At 43.5% G+C, this 16,694-nt stretch overlaps 1 protein-coding gene across 3 annotated transcripts in view; it reads left to right on the plus strand.

Annotated features, from left to right (window-relative positions):
- Window positions 1–245: 245 nt before the first annotated feature.
- CPLANE1 (ciliogenesis and planar polarity effector complex subunit 1) overlaps window positions 246–16,694 on the plus strand; it is a 118,168-nt gene continuing 101,719 nt past the window's right edge. For all 3 annotated transcript variants that reach the window (XM_066378896.1, XM_066378907.1, XM_066378916.1), the window contains exons 1-10: window positions 246–461; window positions 6,411–6,493; window positions 8,042–8,177; window positions 8,292–8,411; window positions 8,709–8,941; window positions 10,056–10,162; window positions 11,394–11,550; window positions 11,958–12,061; window positions 14,446–14,628; window positions 15,949–16,198. In XM_066378896.1, coding sequence (XP_066234993.1) covers window positions 6,413–6,493; window positions 8,042–8,177; window positions 8,292–8,411; window positions 8,709–8,941; window positions 10,056–10,162; window positions 11,394–11,550; window positions 11,958–12,061; window positions 14,446–14,628; window positions 15,949–16,198 — 1,371 coding nt within the window. In that variant the 5' untranslated portion in view covers window positions 246–461; window positions 6,411–6,412. The remainder of the gene's footprint in view (window positions 462–6,410; window positions 6,494–8,041; window positions 8,178–8,291; window positions 8,412–8,708; window positions 8,942–10,055; window positions 10,163–11,393; window positions 11,551–11,957; window positions 12,062–14,445; window positions 14,629–15,948; window positions 16,199–16,694) is intronic.

Below are 16,694 nucleotides of genomic sequence, written 5' to 3' on the forward strand. Positions count from 1 at the left end.
GAAGCGGGGAGCACCGAGAGCATGGTGGGGGAGCGAGAGGGGGCAGGTGGGGAGGGGCGGTGGGCGCCGGGAGCGGGGAGAGCAGGAAGAGCAGGAAGGAGGAGGGGACTACGCGGTGGGCGGCGGGCAGGAGGGGCGGGGAGCATCTGGAGCGGGGAGGGACGATCGGCTGGAACAGAAGTCGCGGCGCGGGGAGGAGGCGGGGGGCGGGCCGGGCGGGCGGAGGGGGAGGCGGAGCGGGGCAGCTCCCGCCCGCGCCCCTCGCCGGCTCGGAGCAGGCGCCCTGGCGGCGCTCGAGTCCCCTCCCGCCCGCCGCCGCCGTCGCCAGGGCGTCGGCTCGCGTCCGGGCGGCCCGCGGGGCCCGCAGCCGTCGTCCCCCGCCTCCCCGTCCGCGCCGCCCGCTTGGCCTTCGGCATCGCCGCGCCATCCCCGCCACGGAGGGCCCAGCCCGGCCGGCCGAGGTAACTTCCCTCAGGTCCCCGGCCGCAGGTTCCTGCCGCACGGCCCCACCGCCTCCCACGCCGCGGGGCGGCGCTCCTCGGTCCCGATCCCCCTCCCGTCCTGCATGTCCGCCCGTGCCCATCCCCGCTGCTCCCCGCCGCTCCCAGCACCCCGTCCTTCCCTTCTGCCCCGCGCAGGCCTTCCCGCCTCCTGGGCCTCCCCAGCCGCCTTGGCCCTGCCCTCCCGCCGCAGCATCCTGTCCTGTCCCCGGTGGGCGCTGGGACTGGCCCCCGGCCCAGCCCCCTCCGCGGGCTCGGGAGGAAACCTCGCAGGAGCTGGGGGGACCTGCGCGACATTGTCGTGGGGAAACTCCCGTTTGACTTTAGTGGGTGATTTCTTCTTTGAACACTGAGGAAGGGACGTGATTTCTTAGACACGCTTGTGGTGGAAACCGCAGAGGAACTTGGATTATTGTCTTTTAAATTGCATTGGCCCGTGGGTTTTAAATAAAGGTACTTTTAATGTATTTCCGTCTCCTAACATGTTTTGTCAGTGTGATCAAGTTGCTTTTATGTATTCTTCTATTAACTAATATATTGTGGCGATGTCTGTTATTGTCTGGAGCATTACCGTTTTGAGTGCCAGATCAGTAAGCAGAAATAATCTTTGCCACATAACAGGCGGTGAAAACTACCAAATCCTCTAGGGCTCAGTCATCTTGAGCTACCTTTTTATTCTTTACATTTTAGTTGCAAAACTTATCTCTTAGTATAGATCTGGAATATTTAAAAGCAAATCTCAGGCATAAATACTTAAGTATATACCGTAGCCCATATCTAGGAGAGATTAAGGACCCTTTTTAAAAAAACACCACCATCCTGGCCTGTGGTGGCGCAGTGGATCCACCTGGAACACTGAGGTTGGCCCTTCGAAACCCTGGGCTTGTGGGTCAGGACACATAGGACAAGCAATCAATGAAAAACTAAAGTGAAGCAACTATGAATTGATACTTATTGTTATTCCCGCCCTCTTCTCTGTGTAAAATCAATAAATAACCTGGCTGTGGTTGCACAGTGGATAGAACACCCTCCTGGAATGCTGAAGTCCTGGGATCAAGACACAGGACAAGCAACTACTTCTCATCCCCCCACGCACCTCTTTCTGTAAAATCAATAAATAAAATCTTTTAAAAACACCAAAAAACCATAATAGAATTACCACATATCACCAAAGTAACATGAATAATTTTTTAAGAGACAGAAAGAGAGAGGGAGGAGAGAGAATAAGAAACATCAACTCATAGTTGCTTCACTTTGGTTATTTATTTATTTATTTTCATTTTTCCGAAGCTGGAAACGGGGAGGCAGTCAGACAGACTCCCACACGCGCCCAACTGGGATCCACCCGGCATGCCCACCAGGGGGCGATGCTCTGCCCCTCTGGGGCGTTGCTCTGTTGCATCCAGAGCCATCCTAGCCCCTGAAGCAGAGGCCACAGAGCCATCCTCAGCACCCAGGCCATCTTTGCTCCAATGGAGCCTCGGCTGCAGGAGGGGAAGAGAGAGACAGAGAGGAAGGAGAGGGGGAGGGGTGGAGAAGCAGATGGGCGCTTCTCCTGTGTGCCCTGGCTAGGAATCGAACCTGGGATTCCTGCACGCCAGGCCAACGCTCTACCACTGAGCCAACCGGCCAGGGCCACTTTGGTTATTTATTGATTGCTTCTTATATGTGCACTGAGGGGACTGGAGGGGAGGGGCGTGGAGGGCCTTAAGTGGAGCCAGTGACCCCTTGCTTGAAGCAGCAACCTTGGGCTTCAAGCCAGTGACCTTTGGGCTCAAGCCAGCGACCATGGGGTCATGAAGATGATTCAGCTTTCAACCTGGTGAACCTGCAGTGAAGCTGGCAACCTTGGGGTTTCAAACCTGGGACCTCTGTGTCCCAGACCAACACTCTATCCCCTGCACCACCACGATCAGGCTATCCTTTTCTTTATACCAGTACACTTATAGATTCTTTCTGAATGATTTGAGAGAGTGTGCATAACGTTATCCCTTCTTCTGCCATAATTCTCAGTACCATATGCATTTCCTAAGAGCGATGGTATTCTTTTACATAAACAAGTACAGTTAGCAAGTTCAGGAAATTTAGCACTGATTACATTACTTTATCTATGTGCTATATAGTTCCTATTCCAATTACGTCAACTGTTACAGTATATTGACTTTATTCTCTTGAAGTTTTAAGTATGTTTCTTTATTTTCTTTGTTTTTGTTTTGTTAACTAGTGATTAGATTCATACAGATTCATGGTTCAGTTTTTAATCTTTTTTTTGTAAGAATATTTCATAAGTTCTGTGGACTTTATATCTATGTAGCATCATATCAGGAGGAATATCATGTCTTTGTTTCACATATAGTAATTTTAAGATTGATATGTGGGCTTAGGGCCTATCAATACACCTCTTATAAAGTTCCCCGTCTCCTTTCACCTGATAGCTTTAGCGGCCACTAATACTGTTGGGCTAGACCTGCTGCTTCATTAGGAGCTGCAAATGATGCTTTCTTAATGCTCTCATTACTCTTGCACTTGGTTAGCTGGTTTAGGGAATTTCTTATTTATAATTTTCATATATAAAGTTTTTAAAAAGAAATACTGACTAAGGAAGTAGTCATCTGGAATATTAGGGTTTTGAGCAATTGAGAAACAATGTTATAGTATAAAATATGAGAATGGCTAGCATCTTAATAGGTCATCCCGACGGTACTTGAATAGTTTTTTAAAGCTAATTTTATTTTAAAATATCAGATATTTTCTTAACTATGGGATCAACATATCAAATTCAACTTTTTGTATATCCTAAACTAAATAGAATCAGAAAGATAGAATTTTTTTAAAAAGAACAAGGAAGAATAAGGCTATGATGGAATATAGCCCAGGCCAATGACCAAATGCTATCATTGTTCCAGGTTTTACGATTAAAGTAAATTTATTTTAATTAATTCATCATAGCCTGACCAGGCAGTGGCGCAGTGGATAGAGCGTCGGACTGGGATGCAGAAGACCCAGGTTCGAGACCCTGAGGTCGCCAGCTTAAGCGCAGTCTCATCTGGTTTGAGCAAAAGCTCACGGGCTTGAGTCCAAAGTCGCTAGCTCAAGCAAGGGGTTACTCGGTCTACTGAAGGCCCGTGGTCAAGGCACATATGAGAAAGCAATCAGTGAACAACTAAGGTGTTGCAACACGCAACGAAAAACTAATGATTGATGCTTCTCATCTCTCCGTTCTGTCTGTCCCTATCTATCCCTCTCTCTGAATCTCTCTCTCTCTCTGTCTCTAAAAAAATTAAATAAATAAATAAATAAATAAAATGAAAAAATAATTAATTCATTATAGTCACTGACTTATAGGACACCTGCTTATATACAGAGAACTTTTTTCATGAATCATTTGGGAGTGACAAACATTTTTCATGAATCAAAGGGAGATGCTCCCTTACCCATGAATATTTGAGTGTATATTTTCTACAAACAAGGACATTCACCTGCATAACTGCAGGATAACTATCAAAATCAGAAAATGAACATTACACATTGCAAGCATCTGATTCTCAGTTTCTCTTCCTATTCAAGTTTTCCTGTTGTCCAATGTCATTTATCATGAAGGGATAACATCTACAATTACTCATTGCATTAAGTTGTCAGGTTTTCTGTTTGGGACCAGTTTACCAATCTTTTCTTGACTTTCATAACCTTGGCATTTTGAAGGTTACAGATCAATTATTTTGTAGAATGTCCTCCCATTTGGGTTCGTCTGCTCCTTCCTTGTGATTAAAGTTACATATCTTTAACATGTGGCACAGGTGCTTTTCTCATATGCCTGTTAGGTGGCACATGATTTCCATTCATCCCATTTCTGATCATTTTCTTTTGTGTGTATGTGTGAGAGAGGGAGACAGGGACAGACAGACAGGAAGGGAGAGAGATGAGAAGCATCAACCTGTAGTTGTGGCACCTTAATTGTTCATTAGTTGCTTTCTCATTTGTGCCTTTAAAGGGTGGTGGTGGAGGAGGGCTCCAGCTGAGCCAGTGACCTTGGGCTCAAGCCAGTGACCTTTGGGGCTCAAGCCAGCGACCATGGGGTCATGTCAATGTCCTATGCTCAAACCAGCATACCCGTGCTCAAGCTGGTGAGCCCTTGCTCAAGCCAGTAACCTCATGGTTTCAAACCTGGGTCCTCAGTGTCCTAGGCTGATGCTCTATCCATTGTGCCACCGCCTGGTCAGGCTGATCATTTCCATTTTTTTTTTTTTTACAGGGACAGAGAGAGAGTCAGATAGAGGGATAGATAGGGACAGACAGATAGGAACAGGGAGAGACGAGAAGCATCAATCATCAGTTTTTTTCGTTGCGAGACCTTAGTTGTTCATTGATTGCTCTCTCATATGTGCCATGACCGCGGGCCTTCAGCAGGCTGAGTAACCCCCCGCTCGAGCCAGTGACCTTGGGTCCATGCTAGTGAGCTGTGCCACCACCTGGTCAGGCTGATCATTTCCATTTTGATCAGTGGATTACATGGAGTTTGCCTGGCTTCTTCATTGTAAAGTTTGAGACAATGCGAATATGCCATTTTCACCAAATGTTCAATTTATTTACTTTTTTATAATTGTATTAAATCAGTTTCCTATTTTGTTTAATGGATTTTAAATTCATGACTATAATTGGTCCTCAGTTTGGTCAGTGGGATCCCTTTCAGGATGGCATCTATGTCCTCACTAAGCTTAAGCTGCAGTGCTCTGTGCCCGGACGGCCCAGTGTGGGCATCCTCTCAGATTCTCCCAGGAATGGACCTTCGCCCAAGATCGTGCTCTCCTCCCCTGCGCGGGATCTCACGGACTGTGCTGGCCTCCTTGTGACTGTCCCCTCACCCAGCACGGGGCTTGCTAGGCATATCCTCTTCCTGTTCGCTCAGAGCTTCCTTTCTGTGTGGGCTAGTTTGGACAGTTTGCTTCCGTGGTAACCAAAGGCTCTAAGGGTGATTATTCCTGGGAGTGTGGTGGAAGCTGTATTGCCTTTTGTGATCTAGCCTTGGAGAATGTGCAGCATCACTTCCATTTTATTCATGGCGAAAATAGTCACAATCCTTTCCAATTTCAAGGGAAAAGGCATGGATCAGGGAAGTGGTCTGTGAGAGCAGGGTCTCAGGCATCCCCAAACTACAGCTTGTGGGCTGCATGCGGCCCCCTGAGGCCATTTATCCGGCCCCCCGCCGCACTTCTGGAAGGGGCATCTCTTTCATTGGTGGTCAGTGACAGGAGCACTGTATGTGGCGGCCCTCCAACGGTCTGAGGGACAGTGAACTGGCCCCCTGTGTAAAAAGTTTGGGGACCCCTGCTAAGTCACAGTGGAAGAGGAGCCCGTGGGATAGGAGATAGCGTGTGGCCGTCTTTGGAATCACCGAGAAGGGCACATCACGTAGAAGCTGCATTTTCAGGCTGTTTTCCTAGTTCTTGTTTACCCTCATCGTCTCAGTGATAACTTGTCAAAAAAGCAACCACACTTGTCTGATGGTTCAAGATATGAGATACTGAATGCATTGTCCATGTCTTATTTTAAAAAGAGAATTGAGCTGATGAAAAAGGAAAACACCAACTCTTGATGAAAATTCTGAATTAAGATCCTCAGTAAATATTATGGGCTATTTATTATTATTTTTGCTCTTTATAGCATCTTGTGTATTTTTTTTATTGATTTTTAGAGAGAGAGGAGTGAGAGAGAAAGAGAGAGAGAGAGAGAGAGAGAGAGAGAGAAGGGGGAGGAGCAGGAAGCATCAACTCTCATATGTGCCTTGACCAGGCAAGCCCAAGGTTTCAAACCAGCAACCTCAGTGTCCCAGGTCGATGCTTTACCCACTGCGCCACCACAGGTCAGGCCTGTATATGTTTTTTACTTAATTGATTATTGATATCTCAACAGGCATGGAGATAAGATTAGAAGTTTTGACATCAACAAGTATCAAACAGAAAACACCCTGGCCACGGGTCTCCTGGTTGGGACAGGTAGGTTTTTCTGTCTTCATCAGCACCAGTTCTAATATGTGCCTAGCCTCTAAGACTGAAGAATGTTCTATGGCATTTAAAATTAAATAAAATCTATCATTAGAAGGATCACCATGGAACCGAGTTTTGTTTTTATTATAGTGAGCAAGTTACCTTTTCTAGAAAGTTAAATGTTCTATCTAGAAGAAATATTTTATTAAAATTTTTTTTCATATAATGTTTAAGAAGGAGGAGATGGCATATAGCAAAAGGGAGTATTTAATCTTCCAAACCTTCTCCTTCCGGAACAGCGGAGTGTTGCTTCCCGTGTGGTGCTCACTTTTGTGCAGTGACGTGCCCCTGTGTCTGAAACAAAGATGAGTCACAGTACACAGTCTGGGAGCACGGTGCTCAGTGTACACGGAATAGCATCCTCACCTCAGGGAACGCGGGCAAACCTAGGAAATCCTCTTAGAATGTATTATAATAATTAAAATGGAGAAATCTGGTGTTGTATCATTTCCTGTAAGAAATGATACCATTACTTTACCTTCTCTAGAAGGGTGTCTCTTGAACTTTACGATTGGTTCAGAGTCATTTGGAGATCTTGTTAAAACAAGCGCTGGGCCCCGTCCCAGAGTTTCTGACTCAGCGGGTCCGGGGTAGAAGAAGAGCACCCCTCACAGAGTCTGCGGGATGCGGATGCTGCTGGCTAGGTGCTACTTTGAAAACTGCTGCTGCAAAATGCGTGGAGACAAACTTAATTCAAAACAGCATGCTTTTTCTAGGTGAGAAAAAATGGTCAGAGCCGGGGGTTGCAGAAGCATTATCTATTAATCTAAATAAATAATTTAAAAACTTGCACATACTACCATTCAAAATTGATAACCCAGTTGTAGCTAGCAGAACTGGAAGACACTTCTATAATTTTAAACTTCAAAGAAACCTGAATTGCGATCATTATTAGGTCATTTTACCAAGTACAATAATTTTAATGCGCTATTTTGAGATAGAATGAAAACATCTTCAGGTTACCTAATAAACCTTATTGTTCATTTTATGATGTACAATCTTTCTTTTTCTTTTCTTTTTTTTTTTTTGTGTGTGTGTATTTTTCTGAAGTTGGAAACGAGGAGGCAGTCAGACAGACTCCCGCATGCGCCCGACTGGGATCCACCTGGCACGCCCACCAGGGGGCGATGCTCTGCCCATCTGGGGCATCGCTCTGTTGCGACCAGAGCCATTCTCGCGCCTGAGGTAGAGGCCATGGAGCCATCCTCAGTGCCCGGGCCAACTTTGCTCCAATGGAGCCTCGGCTGCAGGAGGGGAAGAGAGAGACAGAGAGGAAGGAGAGGGGGAGGGGTGGAGAAGCAGATGGGCGCTTCTCCTGTGTGCCCTGGCCGGGAATCGAACCCGGGACTCCTGCACGCCAGGCCGATGCTCTACCACTGAGCCAACCGGCCAGGGTGTAAAATCTTTCTTAAGTTTGCTTTTCTTTCTGGAAGAATTTGAATAAGAGTATGAATGAACTTTTGGCCGCTCTTAAGACTCACATATTTCTTCCCTTAGGAGAATGAAGCTGTTTTTCTTTTGGATGATAAACTCATAAATGAAATTAACTTGCTCTCAGGAAGGACAAAGAAGAAAATTCCTCGTCTGCAGCCTTTTTTAAAGGATGTTATTGTCCTAACAACGTCCAGTAACGGTTAAGTCGTCCTGATATTTTCTAAAGGCTAGGTTAACTGAATTTTTTAATAATTTGGGACAATATTAGGGGAACTATTGGATTGTAAGTATTGTATATTCTTTCTGGAAGCAGATGGCTGGTTGGCTGGGCTGCTTACTACAGGGGAGCTTTTCCTTTGGAACAAAGATCAAGATTGTTTGAAGACTATACAAGCAACAGAAAAGCCCAAGGAAATGATTAAAGCTGCAGTAGGTAAGAATTTGTTTGTTTTAATTGGCACATATGTATTATTTTGGTGGTGTTTATTTGAGATACTTAGATTCATCTTGAGGTCTGGTATGCCTAACATCTGATCACAGTGGGTTCCTAAATATCACATAAATATGTGATAAATGTTACTATTATTTGTAGTTTTAATTTATTATTACTGCCTTAGTTTTACATCCTTAATGGTAACATCATTCTGGTTTCTTCGTCAGAATAGATGAATTATGTACTTTGAAGGGAATTCAGACTTTAAGGTTTAATTACCTTTTTTTTTCTTTTAAGCAAGCTCTTCGAGACTGTATTTGTATGTCTCTGGAGATGGGAGAAGAGTTCTGATTATAACTCCTTCTGGATGCATATTTCTTTGGGAATATTTGGAATTCAAGAATATCTTATCTTCAAAAAGCCCTTTGTTGGTGGGCCAGTGGTCCCAGCTCATACCTGAAGAAGCAGTTCACCTGCCTTCCACCAAAGATAAAGAAGCTACCGTGCATGCCGTTTTCATAAAAAATGAGGTAAAATCCAAATCAGACAGGATGTTTTCAGACAGCGAGAACTTGGACTCTCAGAGCAGACACTGTCATTTCATTGAACAGAGGGGGCGATAGCGTAGCTGTAGCTCTCTAGTCATCAGTTGTCAGAGTAATTGTGGAATTATTATAGGAAATACATTTCTTTTTATTATTATTATTATTAACTGAGAGGCAGGGAGGCAGAGAGAGACTCTCGCATGTGCCCCAACTGGGATCCACCTGGCAAACCCCCCATTGTGCAATGCTCAGTGCATTTGGGGCTGCTGTTCCGTTGCTTGGCAACTAAGCTGTTTTAGTGCCTGAGCCATCCTCAGCACCTAGGGCCAACTTTGCTCACACCATTTGAGCCATGGCTGCGGAGGGGAAGAAAGCGAGAGAAATGGGGGGGAGGGTAGAGAAGCAGATAGTTGCTTTTCCTGTGTGCCCTGACTAGGAATCAAACCTGGGACTTCTGCACGGCAGGCTGATGCTCTACCACTGAGCAAACTGGCCAGGGCTGGAAAATACATTTCTATATTTCTTGGTCACACTTTAAGAAATGTGCAGTAGAAATGGTTTGAAATTAGAACTTCCTTTTCCTTAGTTTTAAAATATAACTAGTTTTGTAATTTAGAAAGGGGGAATTGGTGATATTAAGTAAGCCACTTAATTCTAAGGAAATAGCATATCCATTAACTGAAACACATTTTAAATAGCATGGTGTTCTTTGTTTGTATGGCCCAGTGTTACAACTGTTGTCAGATGTTGCATTTTGGAGTTTTATTGTTTTCCTCTACCTCCCCACACCTCCAGGGAGTGCTCTAATGTAAATAATATATAACTATAAAAGAAGAGAAAAATTACTGTGTGAGAATCTGGTTAGTTATAGGCCCAGCAAATGGCAGTGTTTTCTTAAGAGAATAAACCGCACCATTTGGGATATGCCTCTGGCTCGGATTTCAGTTTCCTTAGTCTTTAACTTAATGTGAAGAATAAAAACATGAGCAAAATCTCACTATTTTCCACTTATTTACAGTGAGAAATGTATATATGTCTTATATTTCCTGGTTTATTTTCAGATTAATTATATTCTAAAGTATATTACATTTATCTACAGTTACTTGGAGACTGCTGCTTGTGTTCATTCGGTTTTTATTCTGGGGAATGCCTGAAGTTGACATTTCTAGCAATTTGGTGGCTTGAGGATGTATTTACACCGAAAAGGTGAGGTACTTTCCACCCCTTTTAAGACATTATTACCTTTTGACTTATATATACCTAATAAGACTAGTAAATAAAATGGGACTTTCAACTTCTGAGACTTTAGAAATCCTCTTTTCCCAGATATTGTTTTATTTCTTTGGTTTCCATTTCTAACTGTTTAATCTAGAAAGTCTTTTGCTTTTGCTTTGTTTCCTTTCCTGGAGGTGAGAACACATGAAACGTAAGGCAGACTATGGTTTTACTTGTGTTAAGACTGAAAAAAACTATTTTGAAAAGTAATTCAGTTGAATTTTAAAAGGCTTATGACTTACTTGAATTTACTACTGTACCTTTTAAATTTTTATTTAAACATATTTTTATTCCAGAAAGCCCAATAAAATATAAAGAATGCGTTAAAAACATATAATGCTTAAATTAGGTATACTAGAATAATGTAACTTTTTCTTTTTTTTTTTTACAGAGACAGAGAGAGAGAAAGAGAGAGGGATAGATAGGGACAGACAGACAGGAACGCAGAGAGATGAGAAGCATCAATCATTAGTTTTTCATTGCGCGGTGCAACACCTTAGCTGTTCATTGATTGCTTTCTCATATGTGCCTTGACCGCGGGCCTTCAGCAGACCGAGTAACCCCTTGCTCGAGCCAGCAACCTTGGGCTCAAGCTGGTGAGCTTTTGCTCAAACCAAATGAGCCTGCGCTCAAGCTGGTGACCTCGGGGTCTCGAACCTGGGTCCTTTGCATCCCAGTTCGACACTCTATCCACTGCACCACCACCTGGTCAGGCTGTAACTTTTTTTATTGTGTTTCTTTCTGTTTATTTTCTTTATTTTTTTATGCTAACAATACCTTATTCAGGTATAATTTGTATAAAGTAAAAGGAACAGCCCCTAAGCACGCATCTGGACTTGAATGAATACGTGTGTGTAGCCATCCTCAGCAGAACACTGTCCTGAAAACCCCCCCTTCTCTACCTATTTAATCCCTTGAAAAATGTTAGCAATAACAGAGAAGTATGCATATCTAAACCATTAATGGAAGCAGTTGTGTTTAGCTGGTGGCTTTGCTTTTGTTACCTGGCTGAACCTCCAGAATGGTTGCTAAGAAGCCACCTAATCTATGTGCACATGTAGGAATTTAGTTGGACACCTTAATTTTTTATACTGATTATTTTTATGTATTAATTTAAAAGTTATTAAACTTCCTGCTTTCAGTTACCTCATTACTTTCTTAGATCATTGCCATACCATGTGCATTGGGCACAGCAAGATTGCCTTCTTTGTAGTCTAACTCCTACGTGTGAATCAGTCAAGTCAAGAGGCGCTCTAATTTCTGCCTTTTCAAGAGACGGCCTTACCTTGGCAGTAGCTCTCAATCAGAAAGACCCAAAGGTCAGTAAATGCACTCCGTCTTGGAAGTAATCTGTAAAATAGTTCAGTTCAGTTTTGAGATGTTTTCTTCCCCTGAAGATAATTCTTTATGTTTTTTACATTGTTGTTTTCTGACCCAACTTAACATTGTGGATTGGTAAAGTTATTTATATTAGCTGCCATAGTTTTTAAAAGTTGGCCTTTAGAAGCAAAAGGAAGTTAAGGGAAAAGGAAGAAAGAAGGACAATGTGGTTGTTCTTAAAATGTAGAATAAAAGAGAAAAGAGTTATATAGGTGATCAATATTGTTTTGCTAGTTGGGAAAGACCCCTAGATAGTTTACTGATATAATAAGAGATCTCTAGGTCTCCAGAATTGTAAGTAATGATTAAAGTAAAACAACTTTAATGTTTTTATTTTTCTTTCTAGGCAACTCAGGTATTATTTATAAACACACTGAATTTTGTCACTCTCTGTGGCAGCCTGAAAGGATGTAGCAATAAGAACCCTGTGGTCCCAGCCACACTTGTCAGGTAAGAACTCCTGTGTTTCTAAATAGTCTTTTATTTTGTTTTCCAATGCTTTGGTAAGTTTAAGGCTCTGGTTATTTACTTATTTATTTGTTTATTTATTTATTTATTTTTTGAGAGACAGACAGGCAAATGAGGTAGAGACAGACAGAAACAAAAGAAGGTCACAGAAATTAAGAAGCAGAGGAGAGGTAAAATAGAGAGGAGAGAGAGACAAACAGAGAGACCAAGGCTAAGACTGTAAAAGGAGGGGGGGGGGATAAAATGGAAAGAAGAGGGATAGCCTGAGAGAGAGAGAGTGAGGGAGGGACAGCGGCAGAGACACTGAGGGAGAAGGGCAGGGAGGCTGAAGAGGAAGACAGAAAGTCTGGAGAAGAGAGGCAGGGTTCGGAGAAACAGACTAAAGGAGAAAGCCAGAGGAGAGGCAGAGAAATTGCAGGAGGGGGAAAAAAATCAAGACTAAGAGAATTTAAAGGACAAGGAGACTAAAGAGACAGACTTGGAGAAGTGGGGAGAGCAGGAGGTGGAGGAGAAGGAAAACCTGAGATCTAGAGTGGAGGCTTCTGAAAGGAAAGTTGTACAGGTCCAGCCCGGGCGTGGGCATCAGTGGTGTCCTGCACCGTCCCCGCACCCCTCTCCAACTGGACCCCCCACCCCACCCCGTGACCCAGAGCCTCTTCCCTGACTTAAAATCAGTCCCAGTCATGACCCCTCCGGTCTCATGTACAAAATGAACCCCCAGCCTCCACCTCTTCGTGGACTCTCTCAGATTCCCAAGAAGGCCAGAGTGGAGTGGGGTAGGGTGGGGGTTGGGAAGGCTACCGAGAGGAGGGCGCCCCCAGGGGTCCACCGATGCCTCCCAGGGCTGCCCGGCGGTTGCTGGCGGTCCAGGATGGCCAGGCACTGGGCAGGCTGGCACAGTGCCCGCTTTTCCTCAAAAGCCCCTGCTCGAACCCCAGAGACCCGCCGGGCCCAGGCCAGGGAGAGGCCCCAGCCTGGTTATTGAATGGGTGTCTAAATATAGGTATTTAGATAGATAATGCAACTTCCATTCAGCATTTGTGCTTGATAGTAGATTCCAAAAATTGCTTTATATAAGAAAAGCAAGGAAGGGGCCTAGTTGGGTAGAAGATAAGTGAACATCATTTTTTTCTCTTATTTCTTCCTACGTTGCCTGAGGAGCAGTGGCATCACTCTGGGTAGAAGAATATTGGGCTAACGTGGAATATTGGGCTTATGTGGAGAGGCCAGAATGGAAAAGCCCGAATGGGAAGACCTTTATGTATTTGTGGGCAATAAAGTAGGAAGATCTCCTCTCAGACCTCCTGATTTCCCTTTCTGAACACTTTCCTGTGCTGGTGTCTGAATTTTCAAAGTTTTCAGGTCACTCCAGCCTTGCCTCTTCATTTTCTTTCCCTCGCCACAAGTTCCTTTATGAAGTTTACTGGCCTGAGTTCAGCAGTCTGTTTGACTAGGGGTGTCCATCATTTACGGGCAGGAGAGCTATTCTTTGTTTCCATGCAGCATGAATGTTACCAGATGAGGAGCAGTAATGCTGTCTCTGTGAAGAGGGGGTCTGGCCCTGAGGGGAACCCAAGCAGGCTGAAGGGAGCGCAGGCGGGGGACTGACCTTGAAATCGTAATCAGTAGATCTTAGTCATGGACACCAGTAAGGTTAAAAATTGTTCTAACTAAAATGTGAGTGACTAAAAAGCATAACTGTTTTAAGGATTATTTTTATTTTATGATTTGCTTGTGAATCTAAATTTTCAGTTGGTATGTTGTACAGTCTACTTAGTTATGTAAGTATAGTTACGTCCTATGGAGTAGATGTTAATGAATGAACTTCTTTTTTTCTGAGAATGATATACATGAAATGTATGTGGCAGTTACTTTCCATCCATTTTTTGTGTGTGTGTGACACAGACAGAGAGAGAGACAGAGGGAGGGACAGACAGACAGGAAGGGAGAGCTATGAGAAGCATTAATTCTTCATTCCGGCTCCTTAGTTGTTCATTGATTGCTTTCTCATATTTGCCTTGACTGGGGGGCTACAGCAGAGTGAGTCACCCCTTACTCAAGCCAGTGACCTTGGGGTCAAGCCAGCGACCATGGGGTCATGTATATGATTTTATGCTCAAGCCAGCGATCCTGCGCTCAAGTGGGTAAGCCCGTGTTCAAGCCAGTGACCTTGTGGTTATGAACATGGGTCCTCTGTGTCCCAGTCCAACACTCTATCCACTGTGCCACTGCTTGGTCTGGCTCCATTTGTTTTTTTGTGTTTTTTTTGTCATTGTTTTGAAGATTTTTCACCCCTGCTTTGCCATTATACTTGTCAAAGACTTTGTATAGAATCTTTTCTTAATATATGCTTTGCTTTTTTCTAGGTCCTACTGGGTAGGTGATATCAGCTGGACATACAATAGTCTTTTTCTGGCTTGTGTGTTGAAACGTGGCTCCCTGGTTTTACTGACGTGCCAAGGCGAATTGCTAACATTGGTTACGTTTGGTTGCTCTATAGAATTTGGGCCAGCAGAATTTATTCCTCTTCACCCACTAATAACATATAGGTGAGATGTTTGAATTATTTTAATTTGTTAACAGAAGTTTTCCTCTTTTGGTATTGCTTTACTCTTTGATTTCTTTTTTTTCATAATGTCATCTTTCAAATTGTCTTTTTTTTCCTGAGTCTGTCATCTCAATACCTGTTTGTTATTTATAGTTTTTTTCTGTTTCTCTTTGTGGCTTAATCCTGGTGAAATTTTGACATTGTGACTATGTAAGTATAAGTTATTTAATAGTAAATATTATACATCTTTCCATGAAGTCATTATTTTTTTGAGAGAGAGAAAGACAGGAAGGGAGAGAGAGGTGAGAAGCATCAACTCATAGTTGCTTTCACTTTAGTTATGCATCGATTGCTTCTCATCCGTGCCTTGACCAGGGCCAAGTGAGTGTCTTCTTGCTCAAGCCAGTGACCTTGGGCTTTTCATGGCAGTGACCTTTTGGCTTGCACTGGTGAGCTTTAAGATTATGTGGGTCCAATTCCCCCCCTTACCCCCTTAAGCCAGTCCTCCACCCCTTGCACTGACAAGCTCGCAGTCAGAGCCAGGAACCTTGGGGTTTCAAACCCTCAACTTCTGCATTCTGGGTTGATGCTTTATCCACTGCGCCACCACCTGTCAGGCCCATCTAGTCATTTTTAATGGCTCTATAAATTTATAGTATGGTATACATTCTATAATTTTTTACTGTTGACTCTTGGCTAATAAAATCTGTATTTGAATACTTTTATACCTCCCCCAAATCATAATCTATTTTGATTGCCCTTTTTATATTCTAAAGCTCCAAAGTTCATAAGCAGCAATATTCAGTAATCATAATCAAGTTAACCCACCTAACAATAAATACATTTATATGGAAATTCAGTCAAATTAATCTTAAACTGATAAAATTTTACTCACCACCATTCTCTCCAAATGTTCTCATTTTTTTTTCTTCCTACCTAATAACACATATACCCATTGCTCATAATTATATTCTTATAAGAATATTTAAGTGAATGGTAAGAAGGAAAGTTAAATATTTAGCTCTCTTTAATGGTAAAAGTAAACTGTGTTAATTATTTTCTGAAATACTTTGTATAAAATTAGATTAGAAACAACATAGGTTAAGTACTTCAGGGAAAATTAAACACATAAACCTATACGTTATGTAATCACATGTTTTTCAATAGATAGTCCACATTTAATATTTTTATATTTGATTTGCCTGCCTTTTCATCATTCTGTAACTTTTAAAATTGTTTTGCTTTTTCATTGGAATAATATGATTGTTTTCTTTAAGATTTTTCTCTTACAGTTCTTGAATTTTTGACATTTGTTTGCTAGACCACACCGGTTTACATTTCAAGATTCAAATAATTCTGTAGACTCATCAGCTTCTGAGAGTGACCCTCTGAGACAGAGATTTTCTGTGAAGGCGCACTCACAGCTGCCCTACCTCCTTGTTTCTGATGGATATATGGTCACAACCCTTCGATTTCTTGATAACCTGTCTCCATCAGTGCTCATGAGATTCCTTCTGCTTGATTCAACCCAGAGGCTTGAGAAAATGTACCACAGTGTGATATTGTCTAAGGTATAGTTCTTTTTGGTATCATTGATAAAGGCTGACTTCTTAGTTTTTTTCCTTTTTTTTTTTTTTTTCCATTTTTCTGAAGCTGGAAACAGGGAGAGACAGTCAGACAGACTCCCGCATGCGCCTGACCGGGATCCACCCGGCATGCCCACCAGGGGCGATGCTCTGCCCACCAGGGGGCGATGCTCTGCCCATCCTGGGCGTCGCCATGTTGCGACCAGAGCCACTCTAGCGCCTGAGGCAGAGGCCACAGAGCCATGCCCAGTGCCCGGGCCATCTTTGCTCCAATGGAGCCTTGGCTGCGGGAGGGGAAGAGAGAGGCAGAGAGGAAAGCACAGCGGAGGGGTGGAGAAGCAAATGGGCGCTTCTCCTGTGTGCCCTGGCCGGGAATCGAACCCGGGTCCTCCGCACGCTAGGCCGACGCTCTACCGCTGAGCCAACCTGCCAGGGCCGACTTCTTAGTTTTTTCAGATGGAAAACTAGACAGACATTAATG

This window comes from Saccopteryx leptura, chromosome 1, assembly GCF_036850995.1.
Source record: "Saccopteryx leptura isolate mSacLep1 chromosome 1, mSacLep1_pri_phased_curated, whole genome shotgun sequence".
NCBI lineage: Eukaryota > Metazoa > Chordata > Mammalia > Chiroptera > Emballonuridae > Saccopteryx > Saccopteryx leptura.